General features: G+C 47.1%; 1 protein-coding gene across 4 annotated transcripts in view; it reads right to left on the bottom strand.

Moving 5' to 3' along the window:
- Positions 1-235: 235 nt before the first annotated feature.
- Positions 236-24489, bottom strand: part of PNOC (prepronociceptin) — a 29352-nt gene continuing 5098 nt past the window's right edge. For 2 of the 4 annotated variants that reach the window (XM_069576695.1, XM_069576693.1), the window contains exons 2-4: positions 15728-15877; positions 5248-5641; positions 236-670 (exon numbers count right to left, since the gene is read on the bottom strand). In XM_069576695.1, coding sequence (XP_069432796.1) covers positions 585-670; positions 5248-5641; positions 15728-15853 — 606 coding nt within the window. In that variant the 5' untranslated portion in view covers positions 15854-15877 and the 3' untranslated portion in view covers positions 236-584. Of the gene's footprint in view, positions 671-5189; positions 5642-15727; positions 15878-24489 lie in introns of all 4 variants that reach the window. The other 2 variants (XM_069576697.1, XM_069576694.1) reach the window with 1 other exon arrangement.

Here is a 24489-nt window from a genome sequence, read left to right as displayed (position 1 = left end):
TGAAACTTTCTAGTGAGTCAGAAACTGAGAGTGGGGTGCAACAGCCTGGCCCCTCCACCATCTCGCCCGCTGGGTCCAATCACAGCTCGGGGCTTTGGATCTGGGGACCCAGCACAGTTGGGGTGTTCCTGCTCGACACACTTCACATAAAACAGAGTCACATGCGTTTTGCCTCTGGCTCCCTGGAGAGGCAGCTCTGGAGTCTGCGCTCTCAGTTAAAGAAGCAGCCAACCCGTTTACTAACCATTTGCTCAGTAGAAGTTTAATGGAGAAATATCTGTTTAAAACAATCGGTCAAAAAGAACAGCTCTTTTACAAACAAGTTACGGCAGTGACAAGTCAAAACCCCAGGCTTGATTTCCTGTTCCTTGAACCCACCACCTCAAAGAAGGAAGAGGTGGGTGAGAAGGAGAGATGGGGCCGTTTAAATGTTAGCTGGAGGAATTACAAAAATACACTCTGATGTAGCAACAGGGTTGTCATGAAACATGCCATGGGTGGGGAGGGGCCAGGAGGAGTCAGGGAGGGAAAGACAACCAGATGGGGCAGGGCCCTGGGGTGGCGGCCTGGAGGCAAAGCTCGCCTCAGTGCCTTGGGGAGGGAGGCGTCCTGATGCCCAGCCGGCAGGTTTGGGGCTGGAGACATGCTGCTTTGGGGATCGCCCGGACACCTGGGGAGACATAAATTAAAATGACAAATTAATGGCAGATTAAAATGGCAAATCTGACAGTTTTTCTGACCCTTCAATTCGATTTTCCCTAGTGCCTGAGGAATAGAAAGGGGGCAAAGAAAAACTATCACCTGGGACTTTCCCGGTGGTCCAGAGGTTAAGATTTCATGCTCTAAATGCAGGGGTGCTGTGTGCTGTGCTTAGTCGCTGTCGTGTCCAACTCTTTGCAACCCCATGGACTGTAGCCCACCAGGCACCTCTGTCCTTGGAGATTCTCCAGGCAAGAATACTGGAGTGGGTTGCCATGCACTTCTCCAGGGCATCTTCCCAGCCCAGGAATCGAACCTGGGTCTCCCACATTGCAGGTGGATTCTTTACCCTCCAAGCCACCAGGGAAGCCTAAGAATACTGGAGTGGGTAATTTATCCCTTCTCCAGCAGATCTTCCCGACCCAGGAATTGAATAAGGGGGTCTCCTGCCTTGCAGGCGGATTCTTCACCAGCTGAGCTACCAGGGAACCCCTAAAGGTGCAGGGCCCGGGTTCAATCCCTGGTCAGGGAACTGAGATCCCACATGTTGTACAGTGCGGCCAAGTAAATTATGTTAAAAAAAAAAAAAGTTTTATAATCCACATAATTAGCCGCAAAAGCAGCAAGAAGGGGTCCTTGACTCCTACACACCTGTTTCCCTGGCCCATAATCTAGCGTCAGAACCAACAGAACAAAGGGGAAGCCTCCTGCCTAGAAACGGTTCTCTTATCCCTGGTATCAGTATTTGGGATCTCTGTGTAGGAATTCATTTCTTCAGGCTAAAAAGAGCCCTCATTTGTGGCTCTCTTATATTACAAGCGCTAACTTCACTGATTCCTCAGCAGGAAGGAATCTGCTCACTCTCCCCCATCTAGAAGGTCAAGATCCGGGGCAGCGGAAGAGAGGAGGGGAGCACAGGGCCAGGAAAACGGACACTAGGTATCGGGATCAGTCATGTACTCTTCACAGGCCTCTCTAGGACTGGTCCTGCACCCCAATGTCCCTTTTTTTTTTTTTTGGTTCCATTTGTTATTTTTTTATTGGAGTGTCATTGCTTTCTTATGTTGTTATTGTCTGCTGTAGAACAAAGTGAGTCGGCTATGAGCATACGTACATCTCCTCCTCCTGAGCCTGTCTCCTTCCCATCTCGCCCCATCCCACCCCTCTCAGTCGTCACAGAGCGCTGGGCTGAGCTCCCTGTGCCATACCGCAGCTGCCCACTAGCTGTTTGACATGACAGTGTGTATAGTCAGTGCTGCTCTCTCGATCCAGGCCACCTCTCGCCTCTCCCTGCTGCGTCCGCAAGTCCATTCCCTACAGTCTATGTCTATTCCCACCCTGCAAATAGGTTCCTCTGTACCATTTTTCTAGATTCCATATATACCAGTGTCCAGGACATCATTACACTTTCTGAATAAGGGTTCTTTATCCCAAGAGTTTGCTTCCCCAGTGGCTCAGTGGTAAAGAACCTGCCTGCCAATGCAGGAGACACAGGAGACATGGGTCCTATCCCCTGGAGGAGGAAGTGGCAACCCACTCCAGTATTCTTGCCTGGGGAATCCCACGGATAGAGGAGCCTGGTGGGCTGCAGTCCATGAGGTCACAAAGAGTCGGACATGATTGAGCACACAGACACACGTCCCATGTGTTGGGTGGCGCCGTTTCGTCCAGCATTCTAAATATAGGTTGGTGTTGGTTGTCTCAGGTGTCCAGAACAGCTCTGCCAATAGGAGCCCCCGAGCCGTGGAGAAATCTCAAGCATGTGTGGGGCTGGCTGGGGTGTGTACAGGCGAATAAAGACAGGCTTAAGGGACTCATAGATACACATCCACACTGGAACTCAGCAGCCATGAATGTGTGGAAAAAAGAATCAGCAAGATGGTCGCAGGAGGAGAGCAATCGATAATACCCAGATGAGCTGCTTAATATCACCAGCGTTTCCATCAAGAACTTTATATCTTTAGCAAAGCCACAGGCAGAAGCTGGTTATCCGTTATGTTCCAGTGCCTCTCAGTTGGAGGCTTAATAGAAAACTAGAAAAACCAATTGCCCAAATAGGGGCTCAAATAGTTTTTCTAAAAACTAAATTGATTCCTGCTAACATGACTGATTTGAAACTGTCTTTATAAGGTAAACGGTCGTAGTTCAGGCTTAGACGTGTCTTCAGGGTGCCTTGATGGTCCCTTTAAAGAAGAATGTCCCTAAAGTTTAGGAGGAAGGTTCGGTGGGGGCGGGGGGGGCGGGGGGGACATATGTATACCTATGGCTGACTCATGTTGATGTGTGGCAGAAACCAACACAATATTGTAAAGCAATTATCCTCCAATTAAAAATTTAAAAAGAAGAAGAATTTCTTTAAGATTTGGAAGAATTCAGCCCATGCCATTTCTGAAAGATTATTTGGTCCTGTGTAGATATGGCTTTGGAGAAATGAATGCTTATTAGGGATCCAAGAATATGACTTTAAACCCAGTGCAGGTTAATTTAGGGCCTTCAGAGATTAGTCATTCTGCTAAAATGAACACAGCAGCCTTTGGCTCGCCACTGAATACATATGTCCATATTTGGCAATGGGCGTTTTGCAAACAAGCCAGCCTACCTGCAAAGTGTTAAGTGGGCTGCCTTCCTGCTGCAGTGTGGGAGCTCAAGATTCACATGTGGATTAATATACATTGAAGGAAGATTATTAACAATCTGGCCACCTTTGACATATAGGAAGCAAAGTAAAGGAGCCCATGAACAAACTTTTTGCTTTTATGCCTCTGTGTCAGGCAAAAGCCCCTACTTGGGTGATAATGTCTGTGGAGTTTCAGACCAACTAAATAGTTCATTCTGTTCGGGGAAGCTTCTCTCTTTAAGGAGAGATATGAGATACCGCATGCGAGCCTATGCGCTCTGTCCTGTCTCTTTTCAACCTCATGAACTGCATGCAACCTGCCAGGCTCCTCTGTCCATGGGATTCTCCAGGCAAGAATACTGGAGTGGGTTGCCATTTCCTCCTCCTGGGGATCTTCCCAACCCAGGGACTGAACCCATGTCTCCTGCATTGACAGGCAAATTCTTTACCACTGAGCCACCAGGGAAGCTCAGATGAACTCCTGCAGATAATCATATTCCTACATATGAATTAAGGCACATATGCTTAATGATTGGAATTCTCTCAGGTTTTCAGAAAAGTTCATTGTGCTAGGTCCCTCTGCCACTCAAAGTTATGTATAGGTTAATGGGCTGAGGAAAGCCGAGTTTGTAATGACTGGGAAATAAGTTAGGATCTCTGATATTTATGATCTGATCTGCATTGTAGGTACGTGTATAAACAAGTGCCTAGGGGAGTAAGAACAGACAGGCAGGGAGATAGGAGGAAAGGCAAGCAACCAAAGAAACACAAAGCAGAAATGGCACCTGGGCACTTTCCTGGTGGTCCAGTGGTTAAGAATCTGCCTGCCAAGGAAGGGACATGGGTTAACCCCTAGGACAGGAAGATCCCACATGCTGTGTGGCAACTCAGCCTGTACACAACTACTGAAGCTCTCACACCCTAGAACCCGTGCTCTGCACCAAAAGAAGCCGCCACAGGGAGAAGCCTGTGCGCTGCACTACAGAGTAGCCCTCAGTCGCTGCAGCCAGAGAAAACCCATGAGCAGCACCGAAGACTGTGCAGCCAAAAATAATAAATAAAAATTAAGACCAACCAACCGACCAACAAAAAACCAGACCTGGCACTCGGAAAGACGCAAATAAGTGAGGAAAAATGATGATCCTATAGTCCCTCTCCTAAAAGTGACTCAGGTCATTAGGGCCAGATTCTCAAAGCCTTGCTCAGGTGCCGTCGGCTACAAAGCACCAGCCCACCAGCCCAAAGTGATCAGGTGAACAAATGACGTGTGGCAGAAAGACACACAGAAGGTGTCCTAACAAGAACTGGTCCTAACCAGAGCTCCTTGACTGGGGGAGAGTGGGAAAGTTGAAAGGTTGACATGGAAGCCAGTCACCTTGAGATAGAGGGAGGAGGGAAGGGGACAGCTAAACCATCTTTGAAGGTGAAACAGCAACATCACAGACATAGATCAGACTCTGCAAATGGCTAAGTGCAGGTCCAGCTCTGGGTCCTTAAAGTCTCCGGGGAAAGGTGAGTGAATGGTTTCTATGGCAACCAGATAGGAGGCTTGGTCCACTTCATTGTCCCCATAGTAACTAAGCTCCTGAAGAGCCATAGAGGAATTAGTTATCTTAACACACTACTATTATCCCCATGGTAACCAGTCTCTTCACCGCAGTGGTGAGCTGTTGGGAGTAATCCCAGGAAAATTTTTGCTCCCAGAAAGGAAAAAAAAAAGGCCGGTTGGAGCAGTCTTAGGAGCTGAACCCCTGAAGGAAGTGGTGTGGAGTATGTGTATGTGTTTGGGTGCCAACATGTTTCCCGGGGAGGAAGTTTAAGATGGGCTAGAGGACGTTTCTTCTTGCCCCCAGCTCATTGGGGCCCCACTCACTCATGGGTTGAAGTGGACGGTGCAGCCGGGAGGGGCTCCCCTTCCAGCTACGCATTACCATTCTGGTGCAGGGTGCGCCGACGCTGGCTGGACTGCATGCTCAGGACCAGGTACTGCCGCATAAACTCACTGAACCGCTTCTGATTAGCCAACTTCCGGGCCGACTTCCGGGCCCCAGTGAAGCCCCCGAACCGCTTCTGCAGCTGCTTCTGCTCGATATCCCCCACCTCCTCCAGGCCGGGCTCTGTCCTCTTCTGCCTTTGAAAGAGGCTCCTGACCCGGGGCATTCGCTTCAGATGCTGCATCTCAGAGGCTCTGGCCTGGTCCGGAGCAGCTGCCACGTGGTCTGGGTCAGCAGGGCTGAGCTGCCAGGAGCCCCTGGCCATGACCTTGGTGCATGGAGTCCAGAGAGGGCTGGTGAAGACCTTCTCTTCACACTCGACGATGCACACCTGCCAAGAAAGAGGTTGGAGGAAAGAGAAAGACCAGGGACATCTGTTAGTCCAAGGCAATGAGGAGATCAAGTGTTTTTGCTGTCTACTTGAGGGCTTCCCAGATTGCTCAGTGGTGAAGAATCCGCCTGACAGTACAGGAGAAGCAGGAGGTGCAGGCTGGATCCCTGGATCAGGAAGGTTTCCTGGAGGAGGAAATGGCAACTGCTTCAGTATTCTTGCTGGGATAATCCCGTGGACAGAGGAGCCTGGCAGGCTACAATCCATGGGGTGGCAAAGAGTCAGGACACGACTGAGCGTGCACGCAGGATCTATTTTGGTGCCAATCAATGCAAGGGCCTCTGAAGCACCTCTTCAGTACCATGGAGCCGCTTTACATACAGTTACTCAAGTTCCTAGAATTTCAGAGTTGGAAAGAAGCAGAAAATGAACTGGCCCATCTCTGTCATTTCAAAAAGAAAGCTGGGGCTCAGAGAGGTGAGGTTAAGTGACCCAGGTGACCCAGCAAGTTAACAAAATGCACAAACAAGAGTTATAGTCTTTGTTGGGTTTTGGGAGCCAAACATAGGTCATCAGGATCATCCATAAAGAAACATTTTATTCTGTTCTCTTATCCGGCCTGGGAGAGGTCAGAGCGATTTAAGAAACTGGGGATGTTAAAGCATACAGTCACGCAGTTAAATCTGCATGGTTATTCTAAGGTCACCTGGTAAAGATCAACCTTGGTGTGATTCATTTTTCACCTTGCGTACATTCATTATCACTATCAGTGCATGAGTTATAGAAAATAGGGGTCAAATAGAGAACAGACTTATGGTTGCCAGGGGTTAGGAGGGGGTGGAGGAAGGATGGACTGGGAGTTTAGGGTGAGCAGGTGCAAACTATTACACACAGAATGAATGGACAGCACGGTCCTACTGTATAGCATAGGGATCTAAATCCAATGTCCTAGGATAAACCACAATGGAAAAGAATATAAAAAATTTGCATATATAATAACCGAGTCACTTTGCTGTACAGCAGAAATTAATACAACATTGTAAATCAACTATACACCAGTAAAAAAGTAGAAAAGGGGGGTTAAGACCCTTTGGGATATAGACAGGTTGGTAATCTGGGACTGCCCAACACAATTCAGTGGACCTGCCAGCTCTCTAGGAACCCCTGCAGCTTCTGTCTCTCCTGGCATCTCCCACCTCTCGTCTAGACCACCAGCCTGACCATGATGTTCCTGTACCTTCCTGACTGGCCCTGGCCGTAACCCTTCCCTCCCACATTCCTGTCTGATTGGAATCTCCTGGAAGCCTCTGCCTCCAAGTTTTTTTCCTATTGTTTTGGCTTCAGGCTTCCTGGATGACTCAGGTGGTAAAGAATCCACCTGTAAAGCAGGAACCACAGGAGACACAGCTTCAGTCCCTGGTTTAGGAAGATTCCCTGGAGAAGGAAATGGGAACCTGCTCCAGTATTCTTGCCTGGAAAATCCCGTGGACAGAGGAGTCTGGTGGGCTATAGTCTGTGGGGCCGCAAAAAGTCAGAAATGACTGAGCGCCCACGCACACTTCACCCTGAACACTCCTCTCTGTGTTTTTGGTGCCAGATGAAAATCCCACTTCAGCCTGACTTTGACATCATGGTGAGCAGGAAGCTGCAGAGTCCTTCATCAAAACTTGGAGTCTTTTTTTTAATTGAATTTTTAATTTTTTTGGCTGTACCATGAAGCATGTGGGATCTTAGTTCCTGGACCAGGGATCAAACCTGCACCCACTGCATTGGAAGCTTGGAGTCTTAACCACTGGACTACCAAGAGAGCCCCAAGCCAAGGGGTCCGTGCCTGGCTTACAGGACGTCAGGAGTTACTGCTCTGGTTGGACAGGTGCAGGATGTGAGAAGATGTGTGTGTGCCCCATCGGGGCTCTCTGGGGAGCAAGCACTCCCACCCGGGTGTTCAGAGCGGCACACATGCCTCTATAGGCAAGGTTTCCAACGTGATCTCTAACTGAGTAGTGAGATAGGCATGCAGCTTAAATCACAGACTTCACCAGCTGTTCCACGAAATCATCAAAACCTGTCCTTCAGTCTGACTTCTCCGGCTTGCCTTTACTATTCTGACCCTGCCCTCCTTTTGTTTCTACCAAACTTCTCCAAGATGTGGTCACGCCCATGCCTCCACTTCAGCATTTTCCACTTTCTCCTCCTGACTTCTGTGTGAGGGATCAAATCTCCATCTTTGGGGGGCAGGGGATGGGACACACAGCGCAGCCTGTGGGATCTCAGTTCCCCAACCAGGGACTAAACCCATGTCACAGCAGTGAAAGCCCGGAATCCTACCAGTGGACTACCAGGTATTGTTGTTGTTTAGTTGCCAAGTTTCGTCCAACTCTTTTGCGACCCCACAGACTGTAGCCCAGCAGGCTCCTCTCTGTCCGTGGGATTGCCCAAGCAAGAAGACTGTAGTGAGTTGCCTTTTCCTCCTCCAGGGGATCTTCCCTACTCCGGAATAGAACCCAAGTCTCCTACATTTTCAGGCGGATTCTTTACCGCTGAGCCACCTGAGAACTCCTAAATCTCTATCTTATTAAAGAAGTCACATCAGGTGTTTGTTACTAGCTGCTGCTGCTGCTGCTGCTGCTGCTAAGTCGTGCCAGTCATGTCCAACTCTGTGTGACCCCATAGACAGTGACTCTAATTCTTATCTGATATACTTTTTCAGTATGAGTGGAACAGGTTTGAATGAAGCAGATATATCAGTACTTCACTCCTACTTTTTCCCACCTCAAGTCTTTTTGCTCTGTCTCTCTCTGAACGTCACCTTATTCCCCAGCTGGTTCAGGTTCAGACCCCTGGAGCACGCCCCTTCTCGGACCCCGTTTCTCCATCTGGTCAGCATGTGAGTCTGCCGTCTCCTTTCCACCCTCTGCCTGACTTCCTCCTGAGGGTGCTGTGAAGCAAGGAGAACAGGTGACTCCTATCCAAAAGCCCCAAACTCCCTGATGGATTTTGGGGAGAAGTTTTTATAGGCAAGGTTTGGGGTAAAGGCTGCAGGGTGTGTGACTTTGTTCTGAATGGCTGGTGGTAACAGATGTTCCAGGAATCTTGTACTCATCCTGAAGTCACCATCATTCACCTGGGTGGGGGCCTTAGGTCCCACAGAAGAATTCAAAGGTCGTCATCGTCATTCCATCGATAGTCGTGTCTGACTCTGCGACCCACAGACCGCAGCACACCAGGCTTCCCTGTCCTTCCCCACCTCCCGGAGTTTTCTCAAACTCATGTCCACTGAGTCGGTGCCACTATCCAGTCATCTCATCTCCCATCATCCCCTTCTTTTCCTGCCTCCAACTTTCCCAGCATCCGGGTCTTTTCTAATGAGTCAGCTCTTTGAACTCAAAGGTATTGTTATGTATATTCCTTGAGGCGGAACCAAGAATGGCTGCACTGTTGTTTGACTGCCCCTCCCTGCTCTTGGCATCCCCTGCCTTCCCTGATTAGCAACTTCCCTTTGGAACTCAGGGCAGGTTCAGGAGACTGAACGAAACCTATTTCCTAAAAACAAGAACTGGGGGACACAGAAAGGACTTGTACCCAGGAGGACCCCCAGGGTCCTGCTCCATTTCACAAGGACACTGGCAAACAACCTGTAATGGATAGGACAGCCCACCCCAACAAATAATTATCCAGCTTAATACATCCACAGAGTCTGAGAAACTCTACTCTACAGAGTCAGGGAGGAAGCAGAAAGCATGGGTAACACCCGAAAAGCCAGCAGAAGTGAAATAGGAGGGAAGTGGGAAGGATAAAACCTCTGATCACATGACATAGCCCTAGAAGATATGACGTAAACTGGTGAGAACCGACTAGATACAAGATGGTGGAAGATTCAACTTCCAGTGAACCTTGAGCCTCGTCATATGCTCGCTGTGATATTAGCATCTAAATGACACACCTACAGGCACCATGACAGTTCAGAGGCTGATCATAAAAGGTCAAAAAGTGGGCGCTGGCCCAATTCCAGAAAATCTCTACCCCTTTTCCAAAATAGCTGGAATAATTCTCGTACTCACTAGCCCATGAAATCACCCAGCCCATAAAAACTAACCACCCCATGTTTTGGGACCTCTTGCCTTCTGAGATGGATCACACTCTGTCTGTGACATGTATTTCTTCCAGGGCCATTCTCTCCTTTTGAGACAGACTGGATTCTGTCTATGGAATGTGTATCTCTAAATAAATCCACTTGTTACCTATCACTTTGTCTCTTACTGAGTTCTTTCTGCAAGGAGACATAAAGAATCTAAGCTTCATTAAGTCCTGAGACCAGGTGTGCAATCTCAATGAAAAGACAGTGGATTCAGGGGCTTTCCTGGTGGTCCAGTGGTTAAGACTCTGCACTCCCGATGCAGGGCACTTGGGTTCCATCCCTGGTCAGGAAATTAGATCCCTCATCCTGCTACTAAGGGCGTCGCAAGTGGCTCCTTGGTAAAGAATCTGCCTGCCAATGGAGGAGGCACAGGAAATGTGGGTATCGATCCCTCTGTCAGGAAGATCCCCTGGAAGAGGAAATGGCAACCCACTCCAGTATTCTTGCCTAGAGAATCCCATGACCGAAGAGCCTGGGGGGCTACAGTCCATGGGGCCGAAAAGAGTCAGACTCGATTGAGTAACTGAGCACACACTCACTCCCACATGCCACGATGAAAATCTAGCATGTGAGAAGGAAAACTCCAGTGTGCTGCCACTAAGACCTGGAGCAGTCACATAAAAAAGAAAAAAAGGAGTGGGTTCAAGTTCCATCCTGGGGTTTTGCTGGGTTCAAGTCCCAACCTGACTTGTGTGGTCATAAGCGTAGACTTGTAGGACTCAAAAGGACTTTTGAACACACTTGATTCAGCCCTCACATGGATAGGATCCTCAAAGTGCTTGTTGCCTTGTTCTGCTCTGTCCATTTACAGGAACAGGTGGAAACTGTTATCCTAGAGTCTCTCAGATCTTCTGCAAGCCCCTGGCTTTCTAAGCCCAGATGGTAATTATATTGCATGTCAATCAGAGAAAATGAAATTCTATGATCAAACCAGATGTATAGCCCTTCCTGAGACTCAACATACTGTTAGATGATTAGGTACTAAAAAACGGATCTTGATTCTTGATTTAGGAGAAGGTTTTGGGGCAAAAAAATGAGGAATCCAAATTGACGGCAACATTTGTAGCACCAGATGGGCATATGAGCTTCCTGACTACACTCTCTGGTCTGAGGGACTCACCAGCCTGTTTGCAGAGATGGGTTAATGGCCCATTAAGTGAGCTGGACACATTTTCACAGCCCACTCTGATGACATTGCTATATTCAGACACAGCATGGAGGAGCATCTGGAAAGTCCCAGATTGGTGCCAAATTGATCTGTGAAGCTGGGCTTTGCATGGAGGAGGGAAGTCAGTGAGCAAAGGGTCATCTGAATGTCTAGGATCAAAGATTAGTGAGCCCAACAGAAGGAAAATAAACAACTCATTCAGACTGTCACGTTTCTGCCTCTAAGGAATCCAGCCACTTCTGACCAAGAGACATTTGGGACCTATTTGCTTTGGGAGGGTCTGCCAGTATATCAGAGAGCCAACGCTAGTGGGCCAGCAGATGCATAGTACAAAAGAAAAACGTATTAGGAACTCCTACGGCAAGTCAACTACTAAGATTTTCTGTGTAATGAAGACAGAAACTACCAGGAGTAGTAACTCTTCTGCTGTTAATAGAGTTTTAGGGAATTTAAATAAGTTTCCCTAGACCTTTCTTGGCTTCCCTGACGGCTCAGCGGTAAAGAATCTGCCTGCCAATGCAGGAGATACAGGTTTGATCCCTGGGTTGGGAAGATCCCCTGGAGAAGGAAATGGCAACCCACTCCAGTGTTCTTGCCTGGGAAATCCCATGGACAGAGGAGCCTGGTGGGCTACAGTCTGTGAGGTCGCAAAGAACTGGACATGACTGAGTGACTAAACTTCTACAGCAACAAGACAGACCTTTCTTGGGAGTTACCTTCTTCCTGGTCACTAAAATAACTCGGTGAGTCTAGTTTTCTTCTTCGTAAGCTGGTAGGGTAAGTATCATTCTCAATTAGCTGACAGCCCAGGACTTTCCAATCATTTGGCTTGTGTGTTAGTCAGTTACTGACCAAAATGATAGTCTAACAAAAGGCAGGCATGCTTGGACCATTGCCCTGGAGTGAGAACAAATGAAAGTCCTGAGGAAGCCAAGGGTCCGGAAGGTCCTGGGATTAGGTTAGGATTCCATCATTTGGTGGAAGGATTGGGGTGGGGGCGGATAGTGACCCTTGCCTAAATATCTGAGTCCCCCCATCTTTCACAGAGGGGACATAGTCAAGGGTTGCAAGATTTGGAAGTGAGATGTGGTTGCCTCGATTCTAGGCATTTCATAAAACTTAAAAAAAAAAAATAGGTTAAAAGTGAATACAAGCTAGAAACACCCAGGCAACCAGGGCCTCTGGGGGTCAGCAGGCGCTTGCAGAGGTCGTCCATCACTCTGAAGCGGGAACTGGCCATTTTCTTACAGTGTTTTCCAGACCCCAGAGATTTAAGATGCTATGGAGAAATAGAAACAAGCTCCAAATTCCTTCCTGGCTTTGAAAGACACCTGTGTAAAACTTCTACAGCGTCTGCACCCATTAGGAAACTAAAAGGTCTTGCAATGTTACAATTTCCCTGTGCTTGCATGCTAAGTCGTTTCAGTCATGTCCACCTCTTTGTGACTCCATGGACTGTAGCCCATCAGGCTCCTCTGTCCATGGGATTCTCTCGGCAAGAATATTGGAGGGGGTTGCCATTTCCTCCTCCAGGGAATATTCCAAACCCAGGGTTTGAACCTGTCTGTATCTTTTTCATCTCCTGCACAGGCAGGCAGGTTCCCACTAGCACCACCTGGGAAGCCCTCCAGTTTTCATGGGACCTGTTTATTGAGTAGTGCCCTGTTCCACACTGTACTGTGTGCTGGCAAGGCCCAGATTAACCGGCAAAGACAGCGCCTAAGAGATAGCCCAGCAGATGCAAGTAATTGTCAGAGAACAAAGGTGCTAGGGGCTGGCTCAGCTGGGGACTGGTGGAGAATCAGCAAAGCATCCTCTCCTAAGAGTAGTATTGAAGGGTTTATTGGCTGGGGGAGGAGTCGGAGGTATGAGCAAGATGGCAGGACAGCTGTGGGGAGGGAAGAGAAGCATGGGTTTCCCAGGAACTATGGAAAGTGATGGGAGCCCAGGAAAGAGGAGGCAAAAAGTGTTCCTGCTGCCTGGGAAAGCAGATGCCGGGAAGGGGAAAGGACATGGAGGTAAGAACAGGGAATCTTGGCTATCACTTGTGTTTGGGGAGGGCAGGAAGAGAAATGGGGCTCTAACAGGCAGAAAAGGAAGAGTCAGAATGGAGAAGAGAGCGGGGTTCACCAGAGAGGACGAGGAGGGGAAGCCTGCACACTGGCGAAGGTTTCTGTGGTTAGGAACCGCTGACGACCTTGGAGATTGGCTAAGGAGTTAAGGCAGGCTTCCCAGGTGGGGCAGTGTTAAAGAATCTGCCTGCAGTGCAGCAGACACGGGTTCAAGTCACGGGGTAGAGGAGGTCCCCTGGAGAAGGAAATGGCAGTATTCTTGCCTGGAGAATCCCATGGACAGAGGAGCCTGGCGGGCTACAGTCCATGCGGGCGGATACTACTGAGCAACTGAGCTCGAGCACAGCAAAGGGGTGAGGCAACCGTGAGGGGTCCAAGTTGCAAATGTGGACACTCTTCCAAAAACAGGACCACAAAGGGAAGGAAAGAGCAAGTGGGAGATGGGAAAAAAGAATTTCCAGCAGGAAAATCAGTGGTACACAGGAAGGGGGGAGAAGAAGGAGCAGAAGCAGATTCTGAGATGACAATAAGGAGGCTGGAGGGAACCTGCCCCTGCCCCTGGTAGCCTCTGTCATCTCACGACCGGCACCCAGGGTCAAGGTGTCCCGGGAGCCAGAGCATCACAGTGCTTCACAGTCAGGCATGATGTTTGCTCTCGACAAGTTACCTAAATCTGTGAATGCTTTACTTTGTTAAAAAAAAAAAAAAAAAAAAAACAACCTAGTGCAGACTCCGTGTTATCTTTACAGTTGAGCTCCAAATACTTTTTTTTCTATTGTAAAATCCAAATACCATCAAATTTATACTGAAACCATTTCTAAGCATACAGCTCAGCGGCGTTAAGTACATTCACTTTGTTGGGTTACCATCAACCCTTGCCCCCGTCTCTAGAAATTTTTCATTCTCCCAAACTGGCACTTGGCATTTATTAAACACTAGCTCCCCTCTCCCTGTGTCCCCAGCTCTTGGCAGCCCCATTCTACTTTCTGTCTCTGAATCTGACTGTTCTTGGAACCGCAGGTAAGTGCAGTCCTACAGTATTTGTTGTTTTGTGACAGCATACATCTTCAGGGCTCATCCAGGATGTAGCCTGTATCACAGTTCCCTTCCTTTTTAAAAGCTGCATAATATTCCGTTGTCCGCCTCGACCATGTTTGGTTTATCCATTCGTCTCTCGTCGGTCACTTGTCTTTTCTGCCTTTTGACTGTCGTGAGTAATGCTGCATAAATATGGGTGTACACAGGTCCTCATGCTTTTTTGGAGTGGGAGATAGAGGGTTGCAGTTAAAGCTTGTGATTCAGGAATTGTGCACAACTGTCAGTCTTTGTCAAGACTGCGATGATGATGAGATTATTCCTTAATCAACTCCTTCACTGGTTTACCTGTGAACTAGCCGTCTGCTCTGTTGACTGAGACCACGGGAAAGCGTTTTGTTTTGGGTGAAATTTTAAGCCTCTCTGGCCTGCACAGAAAAGGCGTGTGGGTCTTCTGTGTTCTAGCCAAATCCAGCTTGCCTCAATTCCTTACATGCCACTCCCCTCTCCCCAAAAGGCATTTGCACATGTGCGCTCCTCCCCACTCTAGTGCCTTCCTCATTACCTGGGCACCTGGGCTCACCCCCTGCCTCTCTGATCATCTTTAGGTCTCCTTAGAGGCCTCAGTTCCTCCCAAAGCCCCCTCCACCCCTCTAGACTAGGTTGGGGTGCACTGCTCTTGCTTCCTCATTTCTCAGGAAAGGATCCTGGGTTCTTCTCTGCCACTATCTATCTGCTCACCTTGGGGCCCTTGGTCTAGTTCAGTGCTTGGTGCATAGTAGGTGCTTGGTGCATAGTAAGTGCTCAGAAGACCCACAATAACTGAAGGAGGAGAATGGATGATCTTTTGAATGGGTTCTCGGGATGCGTCTTCATGATTTGGCGGTCATTACTGTTCAGAAAACAGGCTCGAAAGCCACTGAGGTGGCATGGGAGGAGCGTGGTGTTTTGGTGGGTCAGGGGGCTGTGTCTGTTCACGTTTGTGTGTCAGCCCAATGTGGGTACTTGGTTTCTATATTTGTACACTTGCCTCAAGGGACAGGAGGGAAAAGGTGGCTCTTAAGATTGAGGAGTTCCAAACATGACATCTTTTGAAAGAAGTTTTCTTGACTAAAAAGAAAAAGTAATCAAGTTATATTAGATTAAGTAGGAGAGGAGTAACTATTTAAATGGTAGTGAAAGCAGTGGAGAAAGCAGCTGACTTAGTGAAATTTAGTGCTCAAATAAACAAATTAAATACGAGATAGCACCTAAGTGTTCACTGTAGAATTGTCTATAATATCAAAACTGGATGATAACTTACATGCTCAGCAGGAGGGATTGGTTAAGCCAAGTATACTTAAAATAATGTTAATAATGAGAAACTTATTTTGGTATAACACAGCAAGTGAAAAAACTAAGATTTTTTTCTCTGACCGGTGAGATTAAAGGTGACTTTAACTTTTTCTTTTCATAGTTCTTGGAATTTGCCAAATTCTCTAGAATGAGTGTGCATGCTTTTAATAATAGGAGCAAAACAGCAGCCTGGGTGGGTCTTTACTCAAATGTGGAAACGTGGGACGATGACAGGGTTTGCTTTCAGAAGCTGCTGTTTCTTAGGGACCATCTCACACTGGGAGACTCACGTGACCTGGGTGGGGAGAGGAAGACAGGGTCCAACCTCCTGGACCTACCTCGAGGTTGAAGTTGTCAAGAGTGGGGTGGAGCTTCTCTCTGCAGACCAGACAGTCCTTCTGACAGCTGCTGGACACGCTGGAGAAGAGGCTGAGCAGCAGGAGGTCACAAAACAGGATTTTCATGGTGCAGGAGCCGGAAGCCAGATGCTAAAACAAAAGTGAGGGTGGGCACCATTAGCACAGCCCTTCTCTGGGAGCCGGTAGGGGCTGGAGACCCTCATCCACATCCTGTCTGCCGGGGGTGATATTCACGCACAGGCTGGCATCTGGGTTCTGGGGTGGGGATGGGGAAGCAGGCACACCTGTTACTCCTGCCATCCAACTGGCCTCCATGTGTATGGAGCTTCCAGGGAGCTGAAGGCCCCACTTGCAAGGCCCACTTGTGGCCTTGAGACAGCCCCTCCCAGTCTCACTTTTCACAGCTCTTAATGGGAAACACTGGTGCCTGCCTTGCCCCAGGGCTGTTGCAAAAATGAGAGCCATAAGAAATGTTTTGCAGAGTGTGAGATGTGTAACATAGGAGGTTTATGAATGACTCATCCTCCCCTGCCTTGGCCAGGAATGCCCTGCGGCCCCAAATTCACTCTTCTGGGAAGCATCTGCTAGGTTTCCTGTCTGTTTCTCCTCCTTGATGGGAGCCAGCTCTCTGCACACAGAGCTAATATGTTCACCTTGTTATTCTGTGCAAAGCACAGGGCCAGGCAGATGGAGTCATTTATTGAAAAACGACCAGAGACTATTCTAAGGTAATAGCGCCAATGATTATGAGTTAGATCAGTCATTTATATTCTTTATGTAGGATTGTCTCACGGAGAAGGCGATGGCACCCCACTCCAGTACTCTTGCCTGGAAAATCCCATGGACGGAGGAGCCCGGTGGGCTGCAGTCCGTGGAGTCGCTGAGAGTTGGACACGACTCAGTAACTTCACTTTCACTTTTCACTTTCATGCATTGGAGAAGGAAATGGCACCCCACTCCAGTGTTCTTGCCTGGAGAATCCCAGGGACGGGGGAGCCTGGTGGGCTGCCATCTATGGGGTCGCACAGGGTCGGACACGACTGAAGCGACTTAGCAGCAGCAGCAGCAGCAGGATTGCCTCAAAGATGTGCAGTTCTTTCTGTTTCCCTTTAAACTTATCCTGTGATCAAGTCTCCTGCATTGGAAAGCTATTTTCTTGGACCGCATCACTTTGGGTCCCTGTAGAATCAGCTTTATTTGGAGGGTTAAATGGAAAGGGGAATGAGGGAACTTTCTGGAAATGTGAAATGTTCTTGATTGAGGCGTAGGTCACAGGGGTGTATATGTTTGCCAGAAATTCACTGAATTGTACATTTAGATTCTGTGTGTTTCCTTGCATGTAAATTTCACCTTCAGTATTCAGCATAGAAAAACAAATAATGGCCTTTATTACTTTTTTATTAGACGACACTGAAACGATGTATAAGCCTTACTATGCAAATGCAGTCTGCAGACCAGCAGCATCTCCTGGGATCAAGAATTTCGGTCCCTACCCCGGATCTGCTGAATCTGGATCTGTCCTTTTAGTAAGATTCTCAGGTGATTTGCACACATGCTTAGAGTTTGAGAAGCAGAGGTAGAAAGTGGGTCTGCAATGGAGCTAGTCAGCGGGAGGAGGAGCCTCCGCGGCCATGGGTCACCCCCCCTGTAGGGACACCAGGCCAGCTCTTCTTGGGCATCATCCACGCTTTTCATACCAAGAGTATGTCGACTGAATCAATGGTCAGTGCTTGTTAAGTTATTGAGGTGACATCTGAGATGGGTTTTGAGTAACGAGTGAGAGTTTGCCACTAGCTGTCTATTCTCACGTGGTAGTGTATATGTTCAGTCCTAGTCCCCCAGTTCATCCCTCTTTCCCCGCTCCCCTGTGTCTGCATGTCCGCTCTCCACATCTGTTTCTGCCCTGCAGGCAGGCCCATCTGTACCATTTTTTTAGATTCCACATGTATGCATCAATATATGACATTTGTTTTTCTATTTCTGACTTCCTTCACTCTGCATGACAGACTCTAGGTCCATCCGCATCTCTACAGATGACCCAGCTTTTTTAACGGCTGAGCAATATTCCATCACATGTATGTACCATGCCTCCTTTATCCATCTGTTGATGGACATTCAGGTTGCTTCCAAGGCCTGGCTGTTTTAAATAGCGCTGCAATGAATGTTGGGGCACACGTGTCTTTTCTCAGGGCATATGCCCAGTAGAGGGGTTGCTAGGCAATATGGTACCTGTGCATAGCACAGGTCAGTGCTCTGAAGACCTAGAGGGCTGGGCTGGGGGTGGGGTGGGAGGGAAGTTCAAGAGGGGCGGAATATACGTGTTCCTATAGCTGATTCACTTCACTGTACAGCAGGGGCTAACACAACATTGTAAAGCCGTTATACTCCAGTTATCACAAAAAGAGTTTGCCAAGAGGACAAAGAAGACACAGGGAATGGCTTTCCAAAGGCATAGGGACGTCCATGGTGGTCCAGCGGTTAAGATTCCATGCTGCCAGTGGAGGGGGTACGGATTTGATACCATACCTGGTCAGGGAACTAAGATCCCACCTGCCACACGGCACAGCTGAAAGATAAACAAAGAGCGAAGACGTAGAGGAAGGGAGAACACAGCAGGGGTGGGAGGGGATGGTGAGCAGGCAGCCTTCCTGGGGCTGTCTTCCTAAGGGAAGCCCGTTCTGAGAGAGAGAGGCCCGTTTTCGGTGAAACAGGGCAATATTTGCCATCTACAGGGTTCAACCTCTACCCTACCAGTTGGGAGGTCTGTGCTAATGAACAAGGAACTTGAACATGTATTCAAATGTTGTTTAGTTGCTAAGTTGTGTCCAACCCTCTTGTGATGGCATGGGCTGTCTTCAAATGAATATGCCTCAAATGCATCTTTCTCCTATATCCCAGGGGCTAGTACCTTAGTTGAGATTTATCACCGTGGTTATTGTGATCACCCTCTAATTAGTCCACCCAAAGATCCAGCCTCCCACCAAGCCATCTCCACGTCTGATGATTCCCTCATTCTTTAATTCTCTCGTCCCCCGTGGGACTCAGCCCCACTCCTACCCAGCCCTCTGGCTTCAGCTCCTTGAATCTCCTCCAGTCCTCATGAGTCACACATAATATCAGGTCCCTCCATGCCTCTGTGTCTTGGTCCCTGCTCTTCCTTCTGCTCGGAATACCCGACTCCAGCTCACACTTTATACAGGAGTTATCCCCCAGGGGAAGCCCTCCCTGGTCTGAGTTAGATGAGTCCCCTTTGTTTGTGTGGCATTGTGAAGTACATCACGGCCCTGGGGACCGTGAGCCCTGGGGACCTGTCCATCAAACAGGCGCAAGGGACCTATAGACGGGGTTGCTAGGATTCCTGTTTTCTTTTAAAAAAAAAAACTTTAATTTTATAATTGATTAACAATGTTGTAATAGTTTCAGGTGTACAGCACAGTGATTCACTTATACATATTTTGGATTCTTTTCCCCATGTAGGTTATTACAGAATATTGAGTAGAGTCCCTTTTGCTATATAGTGTAGTGTGTATATGTTAATCCCAGCCCCCTGATTTATCCTCCCGCCCCCGCCACAGCCTTCCCCCTGTGGTAACCATAAGTTTGTTTTCTGTCTGTGAGTCTGTTTTGTAAATAAATTCATTTGTATTATTATTTTTTTAGATTCCACGTATTAGTGATATCATATAATTTGTCTTTCTTAGTATGATAATCTATGTTGCTGCAAATGGCACTATTTCATTCTTTATGACTGAGTAATATTCCATTATATATATATATGGATGCTTGTTTATCCATTCATTTTTCCCTGGACATTCAGGTTGCTTCCATGTGTTGGTCATTGTAAATAGTGCTGTTATGAACATTGGAGTGCATGTATATTTTTGAATTACGTTTTTTTTCCTGGATATATGCCCAGGAGTGGGATTGTAGCAGCATATAGTAGCTCTACTTTTGTTTGTTTGTTTGTTTTCAACGGAGGGATTCATCTTTTCTCATCTTCTCATCCCTACAGACTGCCTGGGTCTGCAAAATCCCATATCTGCAACTCAACCTCTCAGGTTCTCATCTGTAAAACTGGGACAGTAAGAGTAACCATCTTATAGGACGATTAATGGGTTATCTTTAAAATATCAACCTGACACAGTTAAAATAGCACCCAGCACAGAACAAGTATAACAAAAGTTTGTCGAAGGAGCCCAGGACATAGCCTTCACTCTACTACTGTAATACTATTATTGTCTGCTGTGTGGCACTTAGCACTCTACACTGTAAGCTTGACTTACGTGTCTATTTCTCCCACTGGGCTGTGACTTCCTGAAGGGCAGAAACCATGTTCTGTGGTTCTCTGAATTTCCAGCACCCAGCACAGGGCCAGGTGCTTAGGCCATGCTCAAGAAAGTCTAATAGATGACAGTGGAGTCTCACGAGTGTCTCTTCTTCACAAATGAGAGCTGGGGCATGTTTAGGAGGACCCCCACTTCCCTGGGAGCCTGGGATGCTCAGGCATAAAAGCCACTTCAGGACCTATCCGACAAATCGCTGTGCTTAGTCGCCCAGTCGTGTCCTACTCTTTGCAACCCCACGGACTGTAGCCTGCCAGGCTCCTCTGTCCATGGGGATTCTCCAGGCAAGAATACTGGAGTGGGTTGCCATGCCTTCCTCCAGGGGATCTTCCCAACCCAGGGATCAAACCCAGGTCTCCTGCAGTGCAGGAGGATTCTTTTCTGTCTGAACCACCAGGGAAGCCTGTGGCCTGACAAGGTTCTGGTAGTTAATTGTTCCACTCCAGGTGGGAGGGCTGGGAACAAGTTTTGCTCCAGAGCAAGGCCAGATGCCATCCAAAGCTGGAACCGCATGCATGTTCTGGAAAAAGACTAGTTGCCAGTGTCTGGGAGGCACGGTTGGGATGGTGCTATGTGCTAAGTCTGCAGTGGTGCAACCTGTTGGTAGACAACAGGTAGACTCATCACCACTTATAGGCTCTTTGGAAGAGACTATATGTTTTGAGTTCCAAACAGTCACCTTATCAGCAAAGGTCTCAAACTGAGGACTGCTTGGTTACATCCTTTGTTTAATTTGGTAGTTGCCTTTAAGCTTCTTTATTCAGTTTCATTCTGGGCAGAGAGACAGTTGTGTCTCCTTTGTTCAGCATGCTATGTTCTCTCTGGCCACATGGTGGCAGTGTCCGTACGTCACAGAAGGAAGGGAAAAGCCAGGAGGAAAGGGACCTTTGCCTTTCCTTCCTAATACAAAATTGCGATCCGTAATGTTTGCATAGGCTGAGCTGATAAATTCTGACAGATGTTAATGAAATGCTCTCCTGCTGAGGTTTTTCATGAACTTCATTAAATGTGGCAACTTGCTCATTCAGCAAATGTCTGGCGGATTGACTGTTACTCCTTATCTCAAATTCTGGGTAAATGGGTTTTGAGGATGAGGTAAAGAAAGATGAGCATGTGTTCCATTCCATACCCTTCCTGCATGTGAAACTGTTTGGTCCTTGGGGAAACCTTATCAAACCTACTAGTGGTTAGCCCAGCCATTACTGCTGATCCTTGGAACACCAACCTTTCCTCTCACCTCTGAGCTCCCATCCCTTGCAATTATTTATTTTACATTTTAATTTATTTTTCAGAAATAAGAAAATCATTTTAAAAAATTTAGCCGGTTCTCTTATTCTACTCCGCCAGGCTAATCAAGGCATGTGATTAATAATATTATCTTAAAATTGCATCCTGGGCAGTGTTTCGCTTAAGTTTAATGAAAAACACTTGGTAGCAATTGAGTGCTGGGGAGGTGTGATTGGTTATTATCCTTGTTTACGAGTTAGCATTAAAGAGTAGCTGATGCTGGAGGCTAAAGGTTTTATTTCTTTTTTGTAACAATGTTCCATCCAGGACTTCCCTGGTGGGTCAGTGGGTAAAGGCTCCATGCTCCCAAGGCAGGGGACACCGGTTTGAGCCCTGGTCAGGGAAGTAAGGTCCCATAGGCTGTATGGTATGGCAAAACAAAACAAAGTTCCATCCATACCGAAACAGAAAGATTGATGAATGTCAGTGGGCATTTAACAGTAAAAGAAGCCAGGAAGCCAGAGATTGCTACCCATCACTTTTAACAAGTGACTCCACTAATTAATGAAAAATCGTTACTCAGTGCTATTCATTCTGCTTTGCAATTCAAAGAATCCTAAAAATTGGAATTACCACACAGTCCAAACTTACAGGTGGCTTCTAGTATTTAAATGAGATTAAAATAAACAAAAGCTCAAAATATGTGTAATTATTCTCATAAAGAGGCTTGCTTCCCTGGTGACCTAGATGGTAAAATATCTGCCTGCAATGCGAGAGACCCAGGTTCGATCCTTGGGTCGATCCCCTTGGGAAGATCCCTTGGAGAAGAGAATGGCTACGCACCCCAGTATCCTTGCCTGGAGAATTCTATGGACAGGGGAGCCTGGTGGGCTACAGTCCATGGAATCGCAAAAAGACACGACTGAGTGACTAGTATATATTCTCATAAAGGGGACAACACTTTGCTGCTTTTGGTGATCCTCACAGCCCTGTACTACTGTGTTCTAGGTTAAGACTTTTTTTTGAGAAGTCTTAACATCTGTGTGCTTTCTTTGTAGCTGTGTGTCAGTTAATGGCAAGAGAAATGTAGACAAGTAATTGATTTCTGAGTTACATTTATATTTGATCTTTGCACTTTGTAATTGTGTGACTTTGGGCACATTTCACCTTTGAGAGCCTCAGTCTTCTCACCTGCAAAATGGGGGGAACAACAGATTTGTTGTGATTGTTGTTTTTAATTGTGCAGTAGAGACTATCAGTAAATAAAATTTCCCTGAATGTATCTAAATTTTACATGGTTTATATTCACTTTGTGAACCAAACTCAGCTAACACTTCCTTGTGGGGATGCTATGCATCCGAACATCTTGTATTGAGTAAAGAAATATTTAATTACCTTTTATTTCAGCCACAGCACTCTTTATAAAGATAAAATACCACTGTATTTAGCTTTAATCTATTTAATCTATTTGTTTGTAATCATGCTTCCAAGGGCAATATAATTAGTTGCTTATCTGTTTGGAGGATTACGTATGAGGCTTTAGCGGAGCTAAAAGCTAATTGAGTTTTGTCTTATGACCTATGAGAAAGGCTGTAATTTTAGTGCTTTTAGTGGAGAAGGCAAGAGGGACTGGGCTTTCTGCTAGAGGCATATCTCCCCCTATCCTTCTCATCAGCCACATGTATGATTGTTGTTCTTGCTGGTAACAAAAGTTTTATATTCTTATACAGTCCTGTAAAGTGACTCTTTGCCACCCTATGGACTATAGCTCACCAGGCTTCTCTGTCCATGGGATTTCCCAGGCAAGAATACTGGAGTGGGTTGCCATTCCCTTTTCCAGGGGATCTTCCTGACCTAGGGATTGAACCTGGCTCTCCTGCATTGCAGGCATATTCTTTACCATCTGAGCCACCAGGGAAGCCCAATACAATCCTATAATCTTAATATTATCCCCTCTCGTATGTTTATAGAGGTTAACAATTTACTTAAAGTAATCCGGCTTATAAAAAAGCCAGGACTTAAACTCAGGTGTTTTGACTCTAAAACATGTTCTGGGAAACCATAAACTCCACATACTGGTCCTGCTTTGGAAAGGTTGACAAATTCTGGTGGCATCTTATTGGGATGGTCTCTGTATTTAACAGTAATCATATTATTATTATTATATTTAGCACACTCCTCTGTGCCAGGCACTGTCTTGACGGCTTTGTAACCATCCGTCCTATGGGGTAAATGTTATTGCCCCCGTTTTACAGTTGAGAAGACTGAGGCTTGAAGAGGTGAAATAACTTGAAGTGGCAGAGCTGAGACCCCAACCCATCTGATTTCCAAGCTCATGTTCTCATCAGATGTTTCAATGATCTTGGCAAAGGGCCTTCCCCAGTGGTCCAGTGGTTAGGACACTGATTCCATTGCAAGGGGCATGGGTTTGATCTCTGGTTGGGTGATTAAGATCTCACATGCCACACAAGTTGTGTGACCAAAATAAGAAGAGAAACAGGATTTTGGTGGTTTTCTGTCTGTTCCTGCGGGCGAATTCATTGCAAGGAGCTCCTTTTGTCCTGAACTCTGGGTGTCCCTCTCTCATGATACACCTTTTTTTTTTTTTCTAATTGGAGGATAATTGCTTTAAATGTTACATTGGTTTCTTCGGCACACTCTAATCAGTCGTGATTATTTATATCTCCTCTCCCTCTTGAGTGTCTCTTCTGTTCTCCCCCACCCCGTCCCACCCCTCTATGTCGTCACAGAGCACCAGGCTGGGCTTCCTGTGCTATTCAGCAGCTTCCTGCTAATTATCTATTTTACACACGGTAGTGTAAAAATGTCATTGCTACTGACACCCTCTGTATTGCTGCCTGTCCTGAGTTCCTGAAGGGGTTTTTCATTGCCCCCCAGCATGAGGGTTTGTCTTCCTCATTTCTTTAACCCGTCGCAACCCCGACTCCTACATTGAGCTTTTGCTTATTCACCAGTTATGACTGAATCCCTTTTATTTCTTTTCTTCCTCTAATAGACTTACATCCAAAAAGGTTGCTCCTCTGCTTCTAAATTCCCACCTGGAAAGAGGTGGGGAGGTGGGTGTAGAGAAGGTGGAGGGCCAAGCATGTCCCCACCCCACACAGACCGGATATGCTGGGAGCTGGTGGGCAATGAATGAACAGAGCCCTG

This window comes from Ovis canadensis, chromosome 2, assembly GCF_042477335.2.
Source record: "Ovis canadensis isolate MfBH-ARS-UI-01 breed Bighorn chromosome 2, ARS-UI_OviCan_v2, whole genome shotgun sequence".
In the NCBI taxonomy this organism is placed as follows: domain Eukaryota; kingdom Metazoa; phylum Chordata; class Mammalia; order Artiodactyla; family Bovidae; genus Ovis; species Ovis canadensis.
This window is presented reverse-complemented; position numbering and strand designations above follow the sequence as displayed.